We start from the raw sequence: 24876 nt of genomic DNA, 5'->3' as shown, positions 1-24876 counted from the left end.
CGCCTTCATAACTGCCTTAATTCTACGTGGCATTGATTCAACAAGGTGCTGAAAGCATTCTTTATGTTGGCCCATACTGATAGGATAGCATCTTGCAGTTGATGGAGATTTGTGGGATGCACATCCAGGGCACGAAGCTCCCGTTCCACCACATCCCAAAGATGCTCTATTGGGTTGAGATCTGGTGACTATGGGGGCCATTTTAGTACAGTGAACTCATTGTCATGTTCAAGAAACCAATTTGAAATTATTCGAGCTTTGTGACATGGTGCATTATCCTGCTGGAAGTAGCCATCAGAGGATGGGTACATGGTGGTCATAAAGGGATGGACATGGTCAGAAACAATGCTCAGGTAGGCCGTGGCATTTAAACGATGCCCAATTGGCACTAAGGGGCCTAAAGTGTGCCAAGAAAACATCCCCCACACCATTACACCACCACCACCAGCCTGCACAGTGGTAACAAGGCATGATGGATCCATGTTCTCATTCTGTTTACGCCAAATTCTGACTCTACCATTTGAATGTCTCAACAGAAATTGAGACTCATCAGACCAGGCAACATTTTTCCAGTCTTCAACTGTCCAATTTTGGTGAGCTCGTGCAAATTGTAGCCTCTTTTTACTATTTGTAGTGGAGATGAGTGGTACCCTGTGGGGTCTTCTGCTGTTGTAGCCCATCCGCCTCAAGGTTGTGCGTGTTGTGGCTTCACAAATGCTGTGCTGCATACCTCGGTTGTAACGAGAGGTTATTTCAGTCAAAGTTGCTCTTCTATCAGCTTGAATCAGTCGGCCCATTCTCCTCTGACCTCTAGCATCAACAAGGCATTTTCGCCCACAGGACTGCCGCATACTGGATGTTTTTCCCTTTGCACACCATTCTTTGTAAACCCTAGAAATGGTTGTGCGTGAAAATCCCAGTAACTGAGCAGATTGTGAAATACTCAGACCGGCCCGTCTGGCACCAACAACCATGCCACGCTCAAAATTTCTTAAATCACCTTTCTTTCCCATTCTGACATTCAGTTTGGAGTTCAGGAGATTGTCTTGACCAGGACCACACCCCTAAATGCATTGAAGCAACTGCCATGTGATTGGTTGATTAGATAATTGCATTAATGAGAAATTGAACAGGTGTTCCTAATAATCCTTTAGGCGAGTGTATATATTATCTATCTATCTAGATAGAGAGAGAGCTGTTGCAGGATATACACATGGGCAACCTGGCACCTGGGAATCTGGCTGGGGTGAACCTGGGTGAGGCAGCAGTGCTAACCAGTGCCCCACCCGGCTGCCCCCATCCTTGAGAAGGAAGGAATGGTTCACATTCTAAACGTGAGCAACAAATATACAGAACTTTGACAAGTAATCATGTAGGGGTGGGCGATATAACCAAAATCTTCTATCACGGTAGAAGCAATTTTCTACCTCGATAACGATATATATCACAATATAGCAATTTGTATCTGGAAATGCATAAATAAAAATTCAAACACAAAGAAACTCTTTTATATCATGTAATTTTATTTAAAATTGCAGCATTACTTTAAGTAAAAAAAACAACCATACTGTTTACTGCAATGTATTGTACTGCATTTTTTGACATATTCGTTTGGATGCTTGGATTTGAGATGATAGAAAAGGTTTGACGTGTTTCCACCGCTTGCTAAAACAGTGCTCTTGCATACCTTGCAAATCACGTTCGTCTCATTCGTATTCACTTTTCCTATACTCAAACCAATTCCACACCAGAGCATGTGAGCGGAGAGGAGCGGTGAGAATTTCCGCCCCTCGCTCACGAGGCCGTTGGCTCCGCCCGCTCCTCCGCTCTAATTCGCACTACGCCGCTCCGCTCAACACCGCTCCTCGCTCCACTAAAACGTCCTCCCGCTCCAGTCAAATCGCTCCACGCTCGCTCCAATTTAAAAGAGGGACAAATAATCTGCATGCCTAACAAATGTCACCTTAAACCGAAGCCTTATGTCGTAAAGAAATATGAGCAACGGCAACATTGCCAGTCAGAACAGAAAATATTTATTTTTAAGCAACCTATCGGCAACAACGGACAGGTTTGGAAATGGCATTCCACACAAAAATAGGCTTAAAAATAAAGGAATCAGTGGGTTTAATAGCCTAAAGAATATACAGACACGTTTTAAATTCCTCAATTTTTTTCTGTTGATGCAGCACGTCTCTAAAATAAAATTTTACGTTACGTGAAATAAAAAAAAAATCTTATTAGATCTACTTTGAATGACAAAACTAATTTATTTGATTACCAATATTTACTTTATAGGCTTTTATACTTTAATTTACTTTATAGACTTGATATGCTACAACCATATAAAACTTGCACGCGTTTTGCTCTGGCTTCCGCTTGTTCGCGTAGCATACTCATGTTTCTGAGAAAAGTGATTCCAAAGTGAATCTTTACTCACTGAAACAGTTTCACCACATTGTTGTTCTTGCTGTACATTCTTGTCATCTATATGTTTGATAAGAATAGTACACTTGTATGATTTATCAGTGAAATACTTTGCGAATTCCATCTCGGCCAATTTGTGTAACAGTCTTGATAATTGTACAGATGAATTCTGGGTAGATTTGGGCACGCCTCAGAATTGTAGTGTGAGCGGTATCGGAGCGAAATTGGAGCGAGACAAAGCGACCACTCCAGTCTTAATTAGAAAACCCGCTCCGCGCTCTGACCAAATTCCGCCCGCTCCGCTCCTCGCTCACATGCTCTGTTCCACACCACAGACGATGCACCTTTTTTCTTTACAATCTCCTCCTTGTTGGTTTCGTCACATGTAAGCAAACTCACCGCTGCACCGTCTTCTTCCATTGTCGAAGTGAATGTGTATTTTGTGGTTACCCAACGTGCAACGTCACGTGATCTCAATCGCGATTAAGACGATAGACCAAAATCTCTATCGGTTGACAAATTTCTACCGGTTAGTCGAGTCTACCGGTATATCGCCCACCCCTATAATCATGGATCACTGATATCAATAAAAATGCTATTTGCGTTTTTGTTGTGTTCATTTTTATGTAGACAGTAACACTTTAAACAGTAAAACAAAATTAAGATTAATATATTAATCGTTTAAATTTAGAATAGATTGACAGTCATGAAACAGATCGTGCAGAAACATATACGTAATTTTTTTTCAAACGTTAAACTACAATTTTGAAAACAATAAAGAACATTCCTTTGTTCTCTGCGCATGCGTCAACCTAACTGGAAGAGGCCTGAGAGCGGCACCATGGAGGGCCTGCAGCGTGTCATTGCCCTGCTGTGACCAGCATTAGGACTCCTCTGTAGGTGGCTGCAGCTTGCCTGTGCAGATTTATTCTCTCCTTTATCTGGACAGTCTGCTTTACCTGGTCCTATGGACCCAAACCTAGGATTAAATAGCCCCTCTGGCCCTTTGGCAGTCGGCCCTAGTGGTTACGGGGGGGGGGGGGGGAGTGAGGGCGTGGTGGTGGTGTTCTGCAGCACTGAGCCGCCTGTCTCCGCTCCCTTCTGTATGTGTGTAATTGCATAAATGCATGTGCAGAGAGGCTGCAGGGCATTGTGGACTTGAAAGAAAACAGTCTGCTGAGCGCTTTTGCGGGACCTCAATGGTGACTGGCAAATCAGGGGGTGCCGTTTCAGCGCATTAAGGTGTAAATAAAGCAGGATCGCTTCCCATTAACTTCGTTTTCCCCAAAATCGCTTCTCCGCGCCGCGAGGCGGCCGACCGGCCTGTGTGCCTGGCCTATAAATGGCTCATTTATGAATCGTGTGAATCTAAGTGCTGAGCGGCTGCAGTTTCCCATGCACTATATAGACAGGGCCGTCGTCTGGAAAAACTGCTGATTTCACTATTTAGTCAGATGCGGCTTCTGTAGGGTGCTGCTCTCTGAGCGGGAGGACAGGAAGCGGCTGGTAATAGATCAGTTCAAATAAACTGCTGTGAGTGGGGGCTATTTTTATCCCACCCCCATGATGAGCTTCCCTCTACAAGGGCAGCCGGACTTGGTGATATGGGAGCCCCAAGTCAACCATAAAGGGCCTGGGGGGTGTTGGGCTCACTAAAGGCCGGCGTGGGGGTGTGTGTGTGTGTGTGTCGTCATCGTCTCAATCCTGTATTCAATGGCCCAGCTTCCTGTCAGGCCTGTGGGTATTGGGGGTTATCCTGGGGGGTCTGTGGAAAGCCACCTTAGGCTTAACAAAGCTGTGTGCTGTGTGAAAGCTCTCCCTGGCTCCTGACCCCCCCACTGGTCACAGTCATCCTTCTATCTGAGACAGACCTGTAATCGCCATTGAAACATCTTACCCAAAGTGGAGCCCAGTTACATTACAGTGATAAAAACAGACCTATCGTGGTGGGAAATGAGGCCTGTTAGGCCATTTCCCAGAATGCCCAGGGGCACAGGCTCTCCAGGAGACAGACACTTGGGGGGGGGGGCTGGATAATCCATAAGGATGCTGAAATAAAACAAACGGTAACTGCCGCAGCTGGTTTATTCTCAAAGTTACATTCAAGTGAAATCTGGTTGGTTTTACTGCAGCGCTTGTGGATGAAAAGACACAAAAGGCAGGACCCAGGGGGTCGCGGGAAACACCCCCGAAAAGTCTGAAGATGCAGAAGGGCCGCTTTGGGGGGGGGAATGTCCAACCCATCTGACTGGGTTTTACATGTTGATTTGGTGCCTGTGGATACTCGTCACAGATCCTTCAAGATTGCGGAGAACCTTTTATCCTGCCGACGGAGACTGACGAAGGGGGTGGCAGTGAACCAAGGCTCAGTCCCGGAGTCTGGCCATTCAGGCTCTCTGACAGGAATGAAACACCCTGCAGAGGTCACCCCTCCACTAGAGCCTTCGAACCTGGGGTAAACCTCCCCTCCCCCCCACTAAAGGAAGCCGAGGTGCTGAATTCACCTGCACCCCCACTATCGACTCCAGAAACATAGGAGGGGGAGGAGAAACAGGCCTCATTAATCACCTGCAAACTATAGGAATGGTGTGCTGCTGCTTCCACGCCTGGGGGGTGTCATGGCGGAGAGGCAGAGAAGTGAGAATGATTAAGCAAACTGCCGTGGACACCCCCAGGCAGTCCCCACCCCGGGAGCTGCAGGAGAGATGCGCGGTCGTCCGGCACACAGCCGCACTGTGGGGGCGCCGTCCTCTCGGCGTCGGCTTGGGGCAGGGAGGGTCACGCGGGCCGCGGCACGGTCCAGTTGCTAGCAGGGGGGGGCTCGGGGCTCCACTCGGGCTGGTAGAAGTGGATGTCGAAGATGCAGGCCCAGCTTGCGAAGACACGCTTCTCGGTGAGGAAGCGATGGTGGCTGCCACGGCGACCGCCCTCGTGCGAAACGTACATGGTGCACTCGTCAGTGCCTGCCGGCTCGTAGTAGTGATAGGGCACGGAGGGGTGCAGCGGCTCCCTGTGCCGGGTGGGGGGGTGGGGGAGAGAGATGGACAGATCGAGGGCTCCTGCTCTCAAGAGCTGGATAAAAGCGAACCGCAAAGCATGCTGGGTAGTAGCGAGCATCCTGACACCTTCGAAATGTTGGGGTTTGATCAGCGCAGCGTGGAGACGTGGCGGGGGACGGGGGGGGGGTTCTCACCTGCAGTGGTCAGGGGACACCATGCCATAGATGTTGATGCGGTCGCAGAGCTCGAGGGCGATGGCCACGGTGAACCAGCCAGTGCTCAGCCACGAGTTCGACATCTTCCTGGGGGGGGGGGGGTACCACAACAGGTTAGGGGGGCTCTAGGGCCGCAGAGACATAAGGAGAACCGGGGGGCAGTTTGACTAGTTCTAAATCATGCAGGGAGTGCCTTTTCAGCTGTAATTACGGTAATCCCCATGCTGACGTCCTCAGCTGATGGCGGTGATCGGAGCGGGTTCAGATCGAATGGCAGTTAGCGCTCTATTCCTTACATTCGCTTCCCCAGGAACCATGTGAACAGGAGCAGACTGTCAACCTGTGGTCAAACTGCAGGGGGTTGGGATGTGAAGCGGCCCGTAAGCACCGGGGGGGGGGGGAGTGAGCAGTGAGTGTCTAACCCAACCAACACTACCAGTACCCCAGATCGCACCGTGTCCTGTCCCTTCCCCGTCACTGGCAGGATGGGGCAGCCCGGTGGCACCCCAGATTTCACCCACCAGGTGAAAGGCTGTCTTTGGAGTGGATGCGGCGAGGGGGCCCCTCTGCAGGGGGCCAGCCGGCCCTCGGGGAGCCAGTGAGACCCACATCAGTCTGAGGAAGCAATTCCACATGCGGGGGTGTTCAGGGCAGTGGAAAAGTAGGGGTCTTTTCAGAGGGGCGCTCACTCTCCATCCTCACGCTATCTTTGATTCAGCGGCAAAGCATTTAACCCTCCCTATGCCCCCATTTCCCAGCCCTTATCGCACCCGCTAATCCCGCCCGGCCATGCATGGAGATCAGGCTGCCCACAGGGGTGTCTGTGCTCTTCTGGCAGCCCGGGGGGTTAAATTAAACCCTTCTTAGCCTATTTTCCCACGCTCAGAGGACAGTCATTCTGCAGGAAGACAAAGGAATGTGGTTTCGGCACGTCGGCCGACTGGCGCGGATCCGGCTCTATCAAACTCTCCTCAGGGGATCTGAGGAGCTCCGGTGGCTGGACGCCATGGTGGAATCCGAACCCTTTTGTCTGGTTCATTTTTCCACAGCATCAACAGGAAGGAGGGTTTTGCCAAGAGCGGAGATGCTGAGTGACGGCATTTAAACTGCGGGAGTGAAGGAATGAGAGAAACGCAGACACGCACACAGACACACGCACACACAGACAGACACACGCACACAGACACAGGCAGACACACGCACACAGACACAGGCAGACAGACGCACACACAGACAGACAGACGCACACAGACACAGGCAGACATGCACACAGACACAGGCAGACAGACACAGACACAGGCAGACAGACGCACACACAGACAGACAGACGCACACGCACACAGACACAGGCAGACAGACGCACACACAGACAGACAGACGCACACAGACACAGACAGACAGACGCACACGCACACAGACACAGGCAGACATGCACACACAGACACAGGCAGACACACACAGGCAGACAGACGCACACACAGACACATACGCACATACAAAGGCAGACACACTCACACAGATAAGCACACACTCACAGACACAGGCAGACAGACACACAGACATACGCACAGACACATGAACACACTCACAATCACATGCACACACTCACAGACACTCTCGCGGCCGGTGTCACCTCTGAAGGTGTCCCATCCCTCTCAGGGCCGCCCTGACACCTGTCTGTCATTCGTCACACTCCTGTGAGCTGACAGGCCCATGATACTCAGCCCTGCAGCTGCCTGAAGGTTTTATCGTTTAATGCCAGGGGGGCATTAAAATTCTCCCAATATCAGCCCCCCACCCTAAGCGTGCAGCTGGTGAGGTGGGCTTTTCTGGGTTACATATGAACCAAAGCAAACTTTACCACATGCCACCAACACAGCAGATGCAGAGGCACAATCTCCCAGAGAGATAATTAATCACCCAATTCGCCTGATTACCTAATTCAATCAAATATTTGGCAGAATCGGTCCTTGTGAAGCAACGGTTTGGGGATTTCAGTCTAATAGGCTTCTCCTGGTTGCCGCCCCAGGCATCCCCGGCTCTTAAAAACATATTAAATGATTAATTATACCACTGATTGCTTGCTCAGGTAAACGACATAATTGCAGGTAGTAATATTACGTTAGGAAACTCACCTCCACCCTCTTACATCTCACACCTCCAGCAGTAAAAATGACAAAGAAGCCCTACTGGCCTGTATTGGAAAGGTGGATGCAGCCTGGGAACGCCCCCTCATGGCGGGGGAGAGTTACTGCACCAAGCCCATCACACAGCCATCTCCCTGTATCACGCCGAGCTACATGAGGATCGATACACCTGTTGCCAGGAGACAAAATGTTTCGGTTGTGTTGCACAAGGCATGAGGTTAAGGGTTAACTGAGGGTATTAAATATTGAGCTGTGTCATGGCCGGCCTCTGTATTAATGTTTGTATCAATCAGCGAAAACCAGCTGCTATCAGCCTATGGCAGTGACAGAGCAGCCCCCCCTCGGCTGTCCAGCCCCCGGCTTGATTTCATTAACTAACTAACTATCTGATTAAAAGGGGGAGGGGGGCAGGTAACCATCTCACACAGGCCATCAAAGGTCCCCCTCGGGTCACCCCCGCACTCACGCTAATGGTTGTGATTAGTTTTTTCACATCCTGCACTAAGGCCCATTGATCTGCTGGTTAGTGATGTCACTACCCCTCCCCTTTCTGATACACACCATCGGGATGTCCTGTTCTACGTGCTAAACAGCCAGCTGCTCTGGGGCATCACTGATCAGCCCATGGGCCACACCCTGAACATCAGGTGAGCGACAGGTGTGAAAAGGTCAGAGGTCAAGCTCTGGCGGGGCTGGGCAGGGTGGGGCTGGGCGGGGCAGGCACCATTAAAAACCTCTGTTTGTCTGCATGGTGAAAACAGGCTGGTGACGAGGCGAAGGCTCCGTGGGAGCCGACCTTAAAGTGCTTCTGACATCCTACGTGGCATTCGTAATAAGATCGTGTTTTTGTCCTGCTCAACCAATCTCTTATTTTCACAAATGAACAGCAAAAAATAACAGAAGAATTCCCCCCTAGAGAGCTGATGCTTCCAGCTAATTATCGGGGTTTTAATTAACTCCAAGTATGTCTGAATCCACAGTTAATTTCCACCAGGGTGAATACTAATTTAAGTTCTTTCAGAGGATTATAATTTCGCTCCCCTTGTAAGGCAGATATTACATGAGCTGATAATGGCTTCCTGATTAAAGGCTTGCGTCCCTGCGGTTTGTCAGCAGTCTGCTCACGTGGCTGTGCTGAGGTTCGAGCTGACAGATCTGCCCCCATCTGGTCTTTGCCAGGGGTCCGCAACCTGACTGCCGGTGTGATGTAGCACTGCCAGTGCTTTTCTCTCAGGCACTGCAGCAGACAGCCCTACTCGCAGGCCCCTGGGGTCCTAAAGCCTCCACCTCAGCTCTGGTACTTTAACACTTGTTGTACTCCTGAACATTCACCGTTTGTCCACCAGGCTGTCCGATACGGAGTGACGCTCTACACTGACACCCCACGTCACCAGATGGAACGCTGGTGTCCAGGGGAGACACAGCTACCATAATTGCAGCTTCCGCCAGCAAACAGGCTACAGAGGCTAAGCATTTCAGACCTCAGTCCCCCTACCCAAGAGTGTATGGCCTTCCGACACCCCCAGAACATAGCAGGAAGGGTCTGTGAACGATCACAGCTGTCTACCCACCTGTCCTTGCCGGTCTCCCTCTTGAAGAGCTCGTCGAACTGCAGCATCTTCTGCCGTGAGATGATGTAGACCCGCAGCTCGGGCAGCACCTGCTTGACCAGCCGCAGGTTGTTGTAGACCAGGCCCTTGCCGTCACGCCGCATGTATGCGCTGGGGCCCCAGAAGATGAACACAGTGTCCCGGCTGCCGTTCAGCAGCTCCCTGCGGCCGTGCAGCACACGCTGCATGCTGGAATGCGCCACCACGCGCAGGCTGGTGCGGTCCCCAACGTCGCGCTGGTAGTCCTGTGTGGGGGCGTCGTTCATGCGGATGACGCACTCGGCACTGTCAATCTCCCTGCCGCGGCCACCGCCAATCAGCTGCCCTGAGCTGGTCACCAGGGCACAGGTCCTGCAGTGCATGTTCAGGGGCTGGGGGGGGGGGACCCAAATCAGCACACAGCCAGGGAGGATCAGAGTGTCCCCTGACACTCCCCACCCTCACTGACAACATCCCAGAAACCCCTCTGTTCAGCCTCAGTCCAGCAAAACCCCATCAGTCCTGCTGCAAATAATGACCGTAACCAAACCAAACTGGCACGAGTAATAATAATAAAAAAAAAAAAAAACAGATGACAGGGAATGGGGAGGCGTGGCCTGCAGTCTGTCCTGGAGGGGGTTCAGCTGTGGGTATCAGGGCTGATTTAGCCAACCTGGCTTCATTGTCCATACAGGGATCCTATGTTCTGCCAAGTCACACTGGAATCCTGACACGGCACACCAGAAACCCCCCCCCCCCCCACACACACACACACACACACACAAACACACACCGTATACGCACTGTGGAACTCCAGAGAGCCCAAACGCAGGTCCTTCCCGGTAGGGGAGCCGCACTACAGACCTTTGCTCGGGGGGGAACGGCCTCAAAATCGGATTATGCTAATGAAGCTCCAGGGAAGGTTCCGGAAGCCTTTAACCTTATCATAAGCACATAGATGGAACACCGTCAGGAGGAGGACAGGATGGCGAGGGGGCAGCAAAGGTCGAACCCCATCCGGCCACAATGCGGCTGTAGCCAGAACAGAAACGTAGGCAGCCATGATCTACAGCGAACACCAGTCTTTGCGCTCGGTGCTACAGCATTAATAAGTCGGGTCTCCGCCATATAGCACATTAGCATTAGCACAGGCGGAGGCTCCCCGGCTGCAGACACGTGGGGCTCAGGAGCAGCGGCAGGCGGTAACCATAGCGTATGACCGATAAAGACGGTTTTAATAAAACTAAATCAGGTCCATTTTGTTTCTAATGTCTAATACATTTCTAGTATATTTGTGTGCATTTGCCCTTTTAAGACATGAAATTAACGTGCATTTTAACCTAATACGTTTACAAATGTTTCTTAAAAAGTGTTTCCATTAATTAAGAAATGGTTCATATTTAGTCTGGGTTTTATTCGATTGTCAATGTATATTTGGCTTGATAGCGATGTTTTTTTAGCGATTATAAGCACATTTTTGATAAGAATAGTCTCACTGACATGCTTTATTAGATTAATAATGTATATTCGGTTTTATTTCATTCTTTATGTATATTAAGCTCTTTAGAGATATGTATGTATTTTAGTTGTATTCGATAAAACTTACCGCTGTTGAGCTAAATATGCATTAATAAACTAATAAAACATGTAGGTTGTACTATAGAGCTAAATGCAAACAAGTCCTTAATTAATAAAAAACAAACTTTAAACATTTGTAAACAGTTTATTGACACGAACTCTGCTGCAGCGGTAAGGGTGTCATTACATGCGCCCGTTTTCCGGTGTCACCAGACCATCCGCGCGGCGCCCAAAGCGGTATAAATTTAAGGCGCCCGAAGACGGCGGACCGACAGCAGCGGCTGGGAAGGACAACTTCGTTATATTTGTGTGTGTTTTTATTTTAATTTTGGTTCTGCAAAATATAAATGCGTCCTTTGTTCAAACAAAACAACCTACAGTTTTAAGACATTTTAAAATGTTAAATAAGACTTATTTCTCTGCTCTCACAATTCAGATTCCTCACCCAGCTACCGACGCTTCGCCTCTTCGGCCAGCTGCTCCCTCCTCGCCCGCGCTGCTGCCGGTGTTCTGTCGAGTTGAGCTACTTTGTCGAGTTAGGCTACCGTAGTGCTAATCGATAGCCCTAACCATAACCCTTACCCTAATCCTAACCCCCAAACGGTGGAACTGCACATGCGCAAAAAGGCTCGATAGTATATCTCCATAGGTAGCTCAACTCGTCAGAACACCAGCTTATATGGCAGGCCGTTTTAACATTGAATCGCTAGACTGGATATGTATTGCTGATATCTCTAATTCAATTCTTCCCAGTCAAAAAGAGCATTTCATATATCTACATCGTCATTCTTCCTAGGAGAAATTACATCACTCTTGCCATTCATGTCTATTAGGCTTTTCATTTCAGATATCCATAATTATATTTCACATATCCAGAATTCTGGATATCCGCAACTAAATTCTTATTAGGAAAAACTCCCATTTCAGATATCTACTATCCAATTGTTACTATAGTCATTTAAGATAACTTAAGATATCCGAAAGCATACCACCATTTTAGATATCCATAATGTAATTTTGAATGTCCAAAATTAAAATTATGACTAGTAACAATTGGATAGTAGATATCTGAAATTGGAGTTCTTCCTAGTAAGAATTCAATTGCAGATATCCAGAATGGAAATCCTGAATGAACATTCTGGATATCTGAAATAAAATTGTGGATATCTGAAATGCTCGTTTTGACAAGAAAGAATACAATTTTGTCTAGGAGAAAAGCTATTGTGAATATCTAAAACGTAATTACGGATAGGAGTGTGACTTGATTAAATGTTATAACGGTTTTCCATAGGCTTACACTCCTTTGCTTGCATCAGCACATGCAGTTCAGCATCACGCCTTCTTACATCCTCTTTGTCCTCATGTCCAACAGAGATCCATCACGCACGACAATGTCAGGCAACATACACCATGCCACAAAGATTGCCGCGACCTTCCGAGGGCTGCATTGTAATGTCTCAGCTGACTTTAGCTAAACATCTGAAACACATTTTCAGCAATTCAAAAGTCGTTCCAGTTACAGTACGTGCTTAATTCTGATATTTTTATAATGACACGGTTTGTTCTTTACTTAATACATGCCTATATAATAGCCGTCCCGGATCCCGAGGAGTTTCGCCATGTGGTGATTTCGGCAATGCACTGCATCATTGCATGCTCCCTGACCTGACCTATATTGTTTTTCTTTTGGCGTTTCGTAAAGCAGAAAATCCGTATGATTACGTGAAATTACCAGTTGTACTCTATAATAAAACGTATAAAAATGAAATTAAAATAAAATACCATTAGTGCACATCGAGCGCGTACCTGTGTCCCTAACAGCGGCCGTGCACCCGCACGTTTCCAAAACGCGCTGCTTAAATACCGTTTAACAATGTACCACTGACTTTAGACGTGGTTTTGGTAGGACATTGCGCTGCCTTAAAATAGCAATTCACTTACAATTCCGCCGGCCACCCCTCATTTAAAAACATCACTCCTACAAGTTCAAAGCCGGTGCAAAGTCATTCACTATTTTAACGGCATTAACAGCAAACTGCTGATGAAGCGGGGGATGGGGGCAAAATCGAGACAATCGTAAGTGGGGGGATGGTCACATGACCATAGCTGGTTGTTAAGATCATGGAAGCGGCGGCCGGCATTCCTGTAAAGAGCATGGCAGATAGAGATTAGCAGATGAGCAGGGTGGCAGCATTGACCCCTGGTTCTCAGCAGGGGGAGGGGGGGGGGGGGGGGTAAGCTCAGGACAGAGCTCTGCTGCCATGTACCTCGTCAGGACACCCCCTACAGGACAGAAATGAAACAACAGCAGCAGATGGAGAAACAAGCTCTCGACGGATTAGGGAGAATATGGGAATTGATGCGTGTGTCAGTACCGGGAGCTGAGGACACAGGCTGGGGGTGGCTATTTTTAGCCCCCCCTCTACGAGAGAAAAGCCGGCCGTGAAGAGCCATGAGGAGCGGGCGGGGGTGGGGGGTTCCATTAATCTTTGCGAGAAGGTCCACAGGCGATGGATGAGAGCGCCTGCCAGCCAATCAGCATCTGCAGAACGTGCCGGAGGAGCAGCGGGGCCGCAGATCAAGGAGAGACGTCAAACGGATTCGGGATCAACCGGCACCAGCAGGAAGCTGCTGCCACTGTTCTCCGCGTCTTTATTAATATCATGAACAGGAACGGTGAGACATTAGAGCGCCCAGTGAGGACATTACACAGTTGCAGTCATGTGATGCTGAAGGGAGGTGCCGCTGCATGCCAAGGAGCAGGGGGCGCCATTTATCCCATGTCAAAACGGGGGGAACACAAGCCGAGATCCACAAGGAGTCAGGTGTCCCTCTGGGCCCAACACAAACCGACCTGTCCGCCAAAGCGAGACACATCGACTCGGCCTATCTGATTTCCTGCCTCTGAAGCAGCCTCCGCCGGCCCGCCCCCCAACCGCCAGCCCGCCCCCCAACTGCCGGCCTTCTGCGAGAGGGGGGGGCAGTGAAGATCGTCATAAAAATAAACCGGGGCAGCCTATACCGCCCCCAATCACACCCACAGCAGCTACCCCTGGATTTCCGAGCCGCCACCCCTTCATCGCTATTGCGGCTGTCAAGCCCCTCAGCACCGCAGATGCAAGACAGAATGCCAGCGGTTCATTTAGCCGATTTCCATGAGCCACAGAATTATAATGGGAACAATAAGCTTCAAAGGATTCGTTATGTTGACCTATAGTTGAGACCCCAGCTCACAATACGTTTGCTGTCCCCCGGAATAAAATATCGACGCAAAGGCTCATCCCTGCAAGATTACACCTGAAGCTACTGGGCCTTTCATCTCTCCTTATCTCGCTATGAAAGATAAGTTCATCAATCAATCCCAAAAGGCTAAATTATACACAAGATCCGCACGAGGCGTGACAGATAAATCATGCGTCGCACTATGAAGCAAGTCGCTGATTTCCAAGGTTCCATTCTCACGGGTATAATCTCGATGCCATCAGGATATGACATTACAGTATATGACATTACAGGATGCTAATGTTACCAAAATATCTATCTATTTTTAGCATTGCATCCGTACCTGGGAGTTACCCAAAGGCACCACGCCAATTACTATTCGGAGAATGTGTTTGGAAAATATTAAATTTACCTCATATTCATAATTGCTTTTCACCCCAGTGTGCAGAGAGGCTGGCCTGGGGCACCGTGCTTGGCAGGGAGGCATTTCACGGGTGTGACGATGACATACGGAGCCAGGGAGGAAGTCGGAACAGTCACCAAACGCACAGAGTGATAGAAAAGTGTCACCGTCTGCCGTCAAACCAGCCCGGTAAACGGCGGCTTTCTGGCTGCCCTCACAAACTCAGGCCTGAAGGATTCTAACCATCAAGGTCTTTACTCTAAATCACCTCAGTTTATCTGCACAGTCTAAGCTCGACGGCGTCATTCATACACACCTGAATGTATGTTAGCCAGCAAAAAGTCCTTGTACATCACTGTCTGGTGAGCCTGGTGGAAAAAAAGTGATTCTGATTTAAATAATAGGGAAGACTGCCTTTTAAGGTCCGGAAAATGTCACCTGCGATTCAGACACAGTCCCAGAGAACATTGTTCGTATTCCACGCTGCTTTGACCTCCCACCTCTAACGTGTCAGCAGTGCTGTCAACCCCCCCCCCCCATGCATCAAACATGATCCCACCCCACTGAGGTGACAATGGAGTGGAGGCGGTGCAGAACTAGGGTGGCCCGCACAGGGGAGGACAAGGGGGCGGGGTCAAGGCCGACGGGGCGGAACCAGCACCTAATCCGGCGCAAACAGACACATTTACGCAGACAGATACTGGCCATCAGGGAGGGGGCTTCTTAGGACCAGATTTATTTAGGGGCCGTCTTCGGGCAAGCTTTTAAAACAAACATGAAAAACAAGGGTTCCAGTTCTCCCAGTTAGCTTTTTCCAGTCCTGAGGCCAGAGGCAGAAAAGTGACAGCCTCAGAGGCATGGAGATCCTACAGGCTGCCATTTCATGCTAATAGCCAAGCCAATCTCTAATAATCTCTAATAATTAAGGGCTGGGGGTCATGTGACTGGGACAGTCGTGCGCCAAGGCACGACTAATCGCAGCCTGCAGGTTCCCATCCGGATCCCGCCCATCAGCGTCTCTGAGCCTCCGCTACAGCACTGCAAGCTCCTCACACTCACAGAGGTCACAGCTATGGGACCCCTGAAGTTTCGGCTCAAAGGCCAATAAAGAGCTCAGTCCCGCTTTTAGGGTGACTCAGGCTGCAGGCCTCACACCTCCAAGGTACCCCTCTGTTCCCTGTCTTTAATGTGTTGCCTCCTTGCTGGTTTCCTCCAGCAGTCCAAAGACATGCCATTAGGTCAAGGGCTGCTTCTAAGCTGAATGCAGTGTCCGGACGGCAGCGCAACCTTTGCCCCGCCTCTAAGCTGAATGCAGTGTCCGGAGGGCGGCGCAGCCTTTGGCCCGCCTCTAAGCTGAATGCAGTGTCCGGACGGCAGCGCAACCTTTGCCCCGCCTCTAAGCTGAATGCAGTGTCCGGAGGGCGGCGCAGCCTTTGCCCCGCCTCTAAGCTGAATGCAGTGTCCGGAGGGCGGCGCAGCCTTTGCCCCGCCTCTAAGCTGAATGCAGTGTCCGGACGGCAGCGCAACCTTTGCCCCGCCTCTAAGCTGAATGCAGTGTCCGGAGGGCGGCGCAGCCTTTGGCCCTGCCTCTAAGCTGAATGCAGTGTCCAGAGGGCGGCGCAGCCTTTGGCCCGCCTCTAAGCTGAATGCAGTGTCCGGACGGCGGCGCAACCTTTGCCCCGCCTCTAAGCTGAATGCAGTGTCCGGAGGGCGGCGCAGCCTTTGGCCCGCCTCTAAGCTGAATGCAGTGTCCGGACGGCGGCGCAACCTTTGCCCCGCCTCTAAGCTGAATGCAGTGTCCGGAGGGCGGCGCAGCCTTTGGCCCTGCCTCTAAGCTGAATGCAGTGTCCGGAGGGCGGCGCAGCCTTTGGCCCGCCTCTAAGCTGAATGCAGTGTCCGGAGGGCGGCGCAGCCTTTGGCCCTGCGCTGCCTGGGCTGGACTCCAGGCCTTCCCATCACCTCAGCCAGCACGCCACACGGAACCTCATCAGCAGAATTCCGCACTAGGAAACAAAACAGCCACGGCTGCCGGGATCTCTGAGATGGTCTTCCGGACACCTCTGGGAGGACGTGCAGAGCGGTCCAGAGAGGTGATTACCGGGTTTAAAGGCCAGGGACGATCGGGAACAATACAGATGACAACTGCGTAAAGGTCAACATCCTTGGCAGGAATTTCCCAGGCTTTGATGGGGTGGAATGGGAGTTTGCTCAGATCCAGGGCCATGGCACAGCGTCCGGAACAGCCGGCAGCCAGAGACGACAGTCACACGCAACCTGTGACTGCAAAGAAATAAGCACCGTTTAAAAGACTGTTAAGAATTGATTCCTGTAAAGAGAAATCTATTATTCATGTTCTCCTGCTGTGTTCTTTCCACTGGCTCTGCAATAACTGAAATTGTCCCATAAATTGCCAAACACACACCAATCAGGCCACATGAGTTATGAGTAAACTAGGCCGCAGTACGGTCAGCGTGGGCAGCAGCGAGCGCCGTGCAGCTCTCTAAGCAAGGCGAGGCTGACAGTAGAGCTGCTCATTTACACACACGGGGGCGTCCGCCTGCCAGTACACGCTCCTCGGCCCGCTGGAGGTCGGCCGGTTCCCGCTCTCCAGTCTCGAGTGGCCTCCCTCCCTGCTTCCTGAGCTCCGGCTCGCTGCGGAGGTCCGTCATCCATGAGCTCTTCACAGCACCACGCGCATTAATTAGCAGCAGAAATCGCCGTCAAGAGCCACTCATCCCAAAGAATCCAATTCACACCAGGGGTCCATTCACATCACAGCTGCGTTTTGGTTTGGACCGTGCGTGCCGGCTCTGATGCCTCATGGGAATCCGGGCCGGGTCAAAGCCGGGTCATACTCCTTTTTAAGCAACGCAAGTCACATATCAGTCTTTGCCTGAAACCACAGAAGACTCTGTCCCTTCCAGCATCTCGCTAATCCTGAGCTGTCGTCAAGTAATTATTGGAGCAATGGTGATGAAATGTTACTGTGGGGATGTATAATGCCAATTCTCCCGGAGCTGGTTTGCATAGTACAGCGATAAAGTTAAAATAGTACTCGCTTATCTGGAACAAGGTTTTTCTTTGAGAACACAAAATGCATACAGGAGCAGCTAACATACCTTTCTCAAAGCCGGACAAGTTCAACTTATTTTTTGTCAACTTGGTTAAATGCATATTTTGTTATGCATTTCAGTTACATTATAAATAGATTTTAGAAGCATGAGGCCATTTTTCGCTTCAGAAAAGCGAGTCTGTTAAGCTGCAGACTTGCTGCCCACGATGCCCTCAGGGAAAAGTGACACCGGCTCGGAGCTGACTTCCCTGCCCAGACCCACAGGTCCAGTCCACCTGCAGCCCACAGGTCCAGAGAGCGGCACTCAAAAGCTGGGCCTGGAAGAAGCCCACCTGGAGCAATCAGATGAACATCTCAAACATCTACAGACCAAGGCACCAACAGATTGATCTGCTTGTCCCAGAAATCAAGCCATAATACAGTAGCAGAAAGCAGGGGGCATACGAGGAAAAACACCAACTGTGATTGCACGTTAATTAACCTAACAAGTGTACTAAGGAGTGCAGTGGCAGCAGTCAGAAGGTTCCACTGCACATTAACTGGCTCTGGGTGGGTTGAGCAGCAGTAAAACAAGGCCAGACCTAGGGATTGTCTCCTAGCACTTGAGGGTTATAAGTTTATTTAATTTTGATATAAAAAACAGGAAATTCCTGACTGACTTCTGCAAAACAGACATCGTGTTTGACATGCAGGAAGGAGCCTGAAGCCCATCAACACGAAGCCCAAGTGTGAAGCTCAAAAGCTCACATTGCCTCCCCGTGGAAGGAGGCGCAGATTAAGCTGATCACTGCGCAGTGTCAGTCAGACGACACCTAACTAGAGAAACACTGCTACACTGACGATTCTTCTGGGGACCTCTGCACCTGCCCGATTTCCCACAGATCTTCAGGGAGCTGAGGAACATGGGCCATGCGTCAGGGAGAATGACACTGAAGGCCTGAGAGACTCCAAAAGGCTACGTGCTTCACAGATAACAAACCGACACCAGACTGCAGCCAGGCTTCCTGTCAGCCAGTTTAAATAATCCCGACTGGCAGCATCGCCGGGCCCTAGTGGGTTAAATCACGTAGGGATTAGCGGCGGCACATGATCCCACCCCCAGTGGGTTTCAAAGCCTTCTTGCCATCACTACTGGAATCTCTACCTTGTTACACAGGCTTTATTTTGGTCGTGCTGAATCCTTCCACACGGGGGGAGCAGGCGGGGGGAGGGAAGGGATGAAAGGCGGCTCCCCCAGTACTGCAAGCTTCAGGATGGCCTGGCTGCTGGAGCCAGGCAGCGGGGGGACACCAGGTCGCCACACGTGGGACGCAATGGAAGAAAGGCATCAGCCTGCCCTAGTATGGAAATGTCAGACGTGGCTGGACCACATTGAGCAGATGTCAGGGATCCACGGTCACGGCCTACAGCGCGGGAACAGGAGGAACATCTCAGCAAGCGTTCAGCCCACCGTACAGGCAGCAGGCACCAGGTCATCTGAGGCAAAGCAATTAACACTGTATGCAGCAGAGATTAGGAGCAGAGCGCTAGAAAAATATATCAGTATCCTTAACAAAAAGGCTGGCTCATAAATAGAGTATTTACTGATTTTTCTGCTTCTTTGCCAACCTATATTAGAAGGATAAAAAAATCAATTTTCTTCAGACCTCAAAGAATGAGTAAGAATTAGGCGCTTGGGCTGCTCTCTATAAGCACGATGGCCAGAACTTTAGCTAAGGCTCCTCTGCTGATGAACGCTAATTAAAGGCTGGGAGATTTTCAGCAGGACACGCGGAGCATTGTTGCATTTCGTCTCCGGAAGACGGGGCTCGGTCCAGCAGCAGACTCGGAGCGTAGTGCCACAGCAAATTACAGTTGAGTGCCCACAACCAAGCCAGAACAGAAACAGTTTTTTGGGTGCGAGAGACCAATTACTCACCGGCAAACGGCAGCACGACAAAGCGGATGCATCTGCCAGCCACGTTCCAAGAGCTCCACAGAAGTGGGGGATCATTGACATTCGTGGATTCTATTAAAAATGTACAGAAAGGTATCCCTGACCCAGCGACCGCCAGGCCTCTGCTCTCTATAAAGTGAACTTTAATGAGCTGTAACACTCAGGGGAACAAAAAACACTATTATGAGCGTGAGGAGCCAAACATACACCCTCATGCGCCTCTGAATACTCAGCAAAGCATCCGGCGATTAGACGTAAATGTGAGATGTGCGTCAGAGGCTGCCTACCTTCATTCAAGTCATATTCAAAGCTCATACCTGGGTGATGGACCCCCACCCCCAGCCTCATACACACTTTCATGTCAGCACAGCTTTCTGTTTGCCTTAGACCATTTCAAGCAGATATGGAACAAAACGATGTGCGTCCTTCACGATTTCTGCACTGGCTGCTTGCTGGCATGGGAGGCACCCAGATACCCCAACAGCCGGCCGCTGCCAGCACACAATTCAAGCCAGCGTGTTTATCACACACTGCTGCTCCCGGGTCTGAACAGGGCACCGAAATCACAGAGCCCCCAAAGGAGCCTCCTGGGCACTGGCTCAGCCACTGCACAGCGCTGAAGGTCTTCAACCCAGAGTCCTCACAACAGAGAACACTCAAGCCCTGTGAAACAAGCCTCTCCCACACCCCACAATCAATCCCACCTTCCTCGGCGATTTGATACAGAAGTAGCAGGCGGGAATGGAGCCTGACACGTCTGAATAAGGGTTTGGCCAATTCTTATATTTCACAGAACTATTAAAGTCATAAATTCGACGGGACACGTGGCAACGGCCCCCGTAGCTTAAATCGACAGCACCCACCCAAGACATTCCAAGACATTAGCTATCTTTAAACGTTTTCCCTATATACTTACAAGCATTGGCGTCTTATCATGGAAAAATGAAGCCTACAATTAGCTCAGCGACTGCTCAGTCATGCAGACAAGTAACCTTTAAAATCAAAAAAGCCCCGTACCTCTGTGTGGTATCCCATCGGGCGAATCGCAGATGCTTTCAACAAGCCAATATGAGGCTTGTTGAATATAAGGAGTTGCAGGAGCCCAGCGCAGCGCCCCGCTTCACCTCTATCACACCAGCGCGGCATTAATTGGCTGTCTGATATAACGAAGTTACAGCAAAGGCCGGCAGGCGGCTGACTGATCAGCGGGCGTTTTCTTGGGAACTTTCAAAGTAGGTCTGCATAGTCCTCTGCCTTTCCCGCGGATGGGGGTACAGACGTGCCTACTCTAATTTTACTTTTGCCTTCAAATAACTTAAACCAGTCCAACATCTGATTTTAAATGATTTAATATCTTATTCGGATCGATCTAATTTATTTGCACAGCAGTATGGATTTCTCTATTAGGTGCCCGGACGTGCGCGGGAGGTGTGAACCAATATTAGGAATAGCAGGCGGGACAGTCATTCGTGGACGTGCCGGCGTGTTTACCCGGTGATCGATGATGCTGCCGTAGCCCTGCAGGGCAGGATTGCGCGGGGCTCTCGGGCTCCTGCTATAGGGTACGGTGGGCTTCTGCCTATGCCGGCTGCCGGCGTCATTGTGCTCTTTGCTGGTGCTGATGTTATACACGAACAGTAAGCTGGTGCACATGGTGATCAGGAGAAAGGCAGCCACCCCATGGCGCTGGAGGAGAGAGGGAGGCGGTGAGGCAGCGCTCCGGGCGCCGCCGGGTGCCCACACTGCGGACACGGGCTCCGGGAGCGGCCGGGGGGGGCTGTCCGCTGTCCCGCCCCCGCAGCTGTTTTCACCCGGCGTTTCTCTTTGTTTAAAAGACGATGTCATGCTCCAAGTGTAACGCTTCAACTCAGGAGCGACCACTTAACAAACTAAACGGATTTTAATCATTAATCAAAAATTCGAGTGGAATAAAGACCTCAAAATGGCAATCTGGGACAAGCAGGTGCTTTGTCAGTAATTAAAAAAAAAACAAGTATAACAGAAAACTATATTACAGGTGAGTGACTGGTTGCATCTCACCTAGAAAGCACCACCGTTACTTTCATACACGCACTGCATATAACATTCAAACGTCGCTGGGTCTTAAGCAATATGCGCTCCTCTTTATTAAATACATTTCCGATGCCCTGTAAAACAACACGAACCTTTGAGATACATCTGCATTTAAAAAACCACTACACATTAATAAAAAGCCGCAAGTATTGCGCTCCGTTTTAGAAAGCGGCTCGAAAAGCAGAAAAATAATAATTAACACAAACAAAGGGTTATTAACAAGCTGCACACAAACACTTGTGATACACCTGAATTCGCCAAACGTAAAGACACTAATCCACGCAGGCGAGAATTAATTTGCGAAAGAAAAACAAAAGAAAGCATATTAAATATTTAAGGAAAGTGTCACCGAGATGTTACCATGGGTGTCTTCATTTTGGGAGGCTGTAGACCGAAATGCGCTTGATCAGAGCAGTCTGGAGGCTGACAGAGGCATCGCCGTACAGCGTCCCGCACAGCCGGCTGCCGGGCGAGCCGCACCGCACCGCAGCGCTCAACAGCCGCCGCGTCCGACCTCCGTGAGCGCAGAGCGGGGTGAAGCCTGGCGATCCCCCGGCGACGCGCAGGCTGAGGCGCCGGCAAGCAGAACCTCTGCGGGGTCTTAGAGAGCTCCCGTTTCGCTCCCGGATCAGCGGCGGGGAACAAAAGCCCTCGTTTTCTAAACACAGTCCCCCAGCATATTTGTGTGGTCATATACCACGCAGTAATAATAACGTGTGCGGTGCATCGCGGAAAATAAAGATAAATCTATCCTGCGCATAACCTAACGCAGCCAGAACTGGTGTTTCCATTTTACCACTAGACACTAATCGTTAAACGCAAAATACTACTTCCAAACCAAGTCTGCCCAAGTCATTCATTTCCGAAGTTATATTGTCTTGCAGGTGAATTATTTGGCTAAATTAATTTGCATTAGGTGAGGATGTATAAACTGATGAAGACATTCGAAACAGCGACTGCTGAGGTTGTGAGCCTCTCATCCCTGCTCCAAACTGCACTTATTGTCTTTATCTATCTTAATATGGCTTGAATAGTCTTTGCCAATCATGGGAGAGGGTTATACCTGCTAATTATAAAGCAATTACTTTATAATTACCAAGTGACACAATTACGTCATGGACCTTTGCTGCCAAATAAACAAAAATAACTGTGCAAATGTATTTATCTATTCCTGAAAGCATTACATTAGGCCTAATGTTTTCGATAAAGTATATCGACAGATATGTGCCTCATTGGAAGTGCTGATGTGGTGTAATATGTGTCTGCGTGCAATATAGGCTTTCTTGACTTTAAATGACGTGGATCCATAGGTCTCACATAAATTGTGCCTAATATCAGTTGGGCTACATGTCAACAAAGCAACCAAGAACCTCAGAAATCCCACCTGCACACTCTCCCCCATGTCACATACAGTAGATGGTCAACTGTCCCTTAATTCACTGTATTAAACAGCATTAGGACGGCGCTTATATGTTAAGTGGCACCTTCAGCAGATGTACTGCGTAACTGCATCGTACCTGAAAGCCATTTCACACCCGCAGTGCTGTCTGAGCCGGCCGCATGGTGTAGATGCTGTCTGAGCCGGCCGCATGGTGTAGATGCTGTCTGAGCCGGCCGCATGGTGTAGATGCTGTCTGAGCCGGCCGCATGGTGTAGATGCTGTCTGAGCCGGCCGCATGGTGTAGATGCTGTCTGAGCCGGCCGCATGGTGTAGATGCTGTATTTTTGGGCTGAGGTCAGCTTAGACCCCGGATCAAAGCCTGTCTGATGGTCTGCGATGGCCCCCACCATCTCATTCTCACGGAGGAGAAAAGCACATATTTGTTTCTACCCTTTCAACAGTCAGGAACAATCCAGAAACGTTTGTCTGAATGTGAAATTCCTTCTCGGCTGAGATAGAAAGCTCAGCCCGCTGTGCACGCCTGTCGGCTTTACAACGCAAAGCGGTTAAAGCGATTTTGACTCTGCCTCTTACAGTATGAAATCGATGCTCCATACAGAAAGACGGGCACTGAGAGCAGGGAGTTGGGGTCTGTTGCGGAAAGCGGATGACAGCGATCATCATTTCTCCCCAGCAGGCTCAGACAATGATGGGCGTCTCCGTCTGGGTAAATAAACAGCAGTCAGTCATACAGGTTGACGTGCTTCCGGAAACATCAATCTGATACAGTCCTGCCTGGCGTGGATTAAACAATAAGTAATGATTGAATCACTCACTGAAACAGGATAACTAGAAACAGTAACTTTACAGTTTTTATAGGATTTTTAAGGTTACATCAGATGGTCAGATCAGGAGGAGCAAAGTACATTTAACCTGTTCTTTAGCCCTAAAGGATATTTCACATACACAACTGTAATTAGGTTAATCAGGGTGTTTTTTCCACTGAGCTGGCCTCTGAGCAGAGCGTGTTTACGCAGGCCACCCTCTCGCTGCAGCACACCTTGTGGAATCCATACGGCTGCACATATGCTCGCTTTACCGCTGCACAGTAACCAGCCACTCTGGACGGCATCACGCTGAAGCGCGGCCGGTCTGCCGGGCATCTGGCAGCGGCACGCTCCCCTGGCCTCAGCCTCCACCACCTTGGCTCCAGGTCCCCAATCCTCGCTGTCCTTGCTACGCAGGTTAAGGTGACGATCACTGTTTGCCTGCGATCGCATCCTCGGCCCTGCGTCCTGCTCGTGATGATGTCAGGGCCTCCCCCTGGTCCATGGCGGGGCAGAGGTGACAGACTGGGGATCACAAGCAACACGATCCTCACCGAATGCCACCAAGGGCTTGGGACACTGGCACTAGTGACTAATGACATCATTACTGAGTGTAATAGAAAGTGCCGGAAGGGCCCTCCTGTCCCCTCGCGGGCCTCATTAACATGCCGAGCATTCCTCTGTCCTTGTTCCCTGACCTTCGTTGTGGCACCCCTTTTTAAGTATGTCTTTGTTCTTGGAGGAATACATTTGGGTTGCCATAGTTACAGCAAGCGGAAAGCAGTCAGTCGGCGGTGATGTGAAGTGACCCAAGCGTGGCGGGTTGGCGTGGCCGGCTCCCGCATCTGACATCAGCGCCCGGCTGCCCACTCAGAGTGGCGGCTCCCTGTCTCCGCAGGCGAGTCACTCCGCCACTGCCCACGTCCCTCAGGTCCATCGGGATGACGACTTAAAGGGGAAGCACTTCAGCCGCTCCGCCTGCAGCCGTCTGCACAAAGCAGTGCTTAAT

General features: G+C 50.1%; 1 protein-coding gene across 17 annotated transcripts; it reads right to left on the bottom strand.

Annotated features, from left to right (window-relative positions):
• Positions 1–1502: 1502 nt before the first annotated feature.
• Positions 1503–22728, bottom strand: st6galnac5a (ST6 (alpha-N-acetyl-neuraminyl-2,3-beta-galactosyl-1,3)-N-acetylgalactosaminide alpha-2,6-sialyltransferase 5a). Of its 17 annotated transcripts, none has more exons than XM_072704364.1 (6): positions 22020–22720; positions 21078–21272; positions 16676–16857; positions 9357–9766; positions 5618–5725; positions 1503–5434 (listed from the first exon to the last, which is right to left on the bottom strand). In XM_072704364.1, exons 3-6 carry the CDS (start codon positions 16799–16801, stop codon positions 5203–5205), a joined length of 876 nt encoding a protein of 291 aa, XP_072560465.1. In that variant the 5' UTR covers positions 16802–16857; positions 21078–21272; positions 22020–22720; the 3' UTR covers positions 1503–5202. The 17 variants fall into 17 exon arrangements, with proteins under 17 accessions (XP_072560465.1, XP_072560476.1, XP_072560467.1 ...); XM_072704375.1 differs by lacking the exon at positions 16676–16857 and adding an exon at positions 14894–14945 and having other exon boundaries at positions 22020–22712; XM_072704366.1 differs by lacking the exons at positions 21078–21272; positions 22020–22720 and adding exons at positions 18795–19053; positions 19569–20284.
• Positions 22729–24876: the final 2148 nt, after the last annotated feature.

Source organism: Paramormyrops kingsleyae, chromosome 21 (genome assembly GCF_048594095.1).
Source record: "Paramormyrops kingsleyae isolate MSU_618 chromosome 21, PKINGS_0.4, whole genome shotgun sequence".
Lineage (NCBI taxonomy): Eukaryota > Metazoa > Chordata > Actinopteri > Osteoglossiformes > Mormyridae > Paramormyrops > Paramormyrops kingsleyae.
The sequence above is the reverse complement of the archived record's forward strand: the minus strand, read 5'-3'. Positions and strand labels throughout refer to the sequence as shown.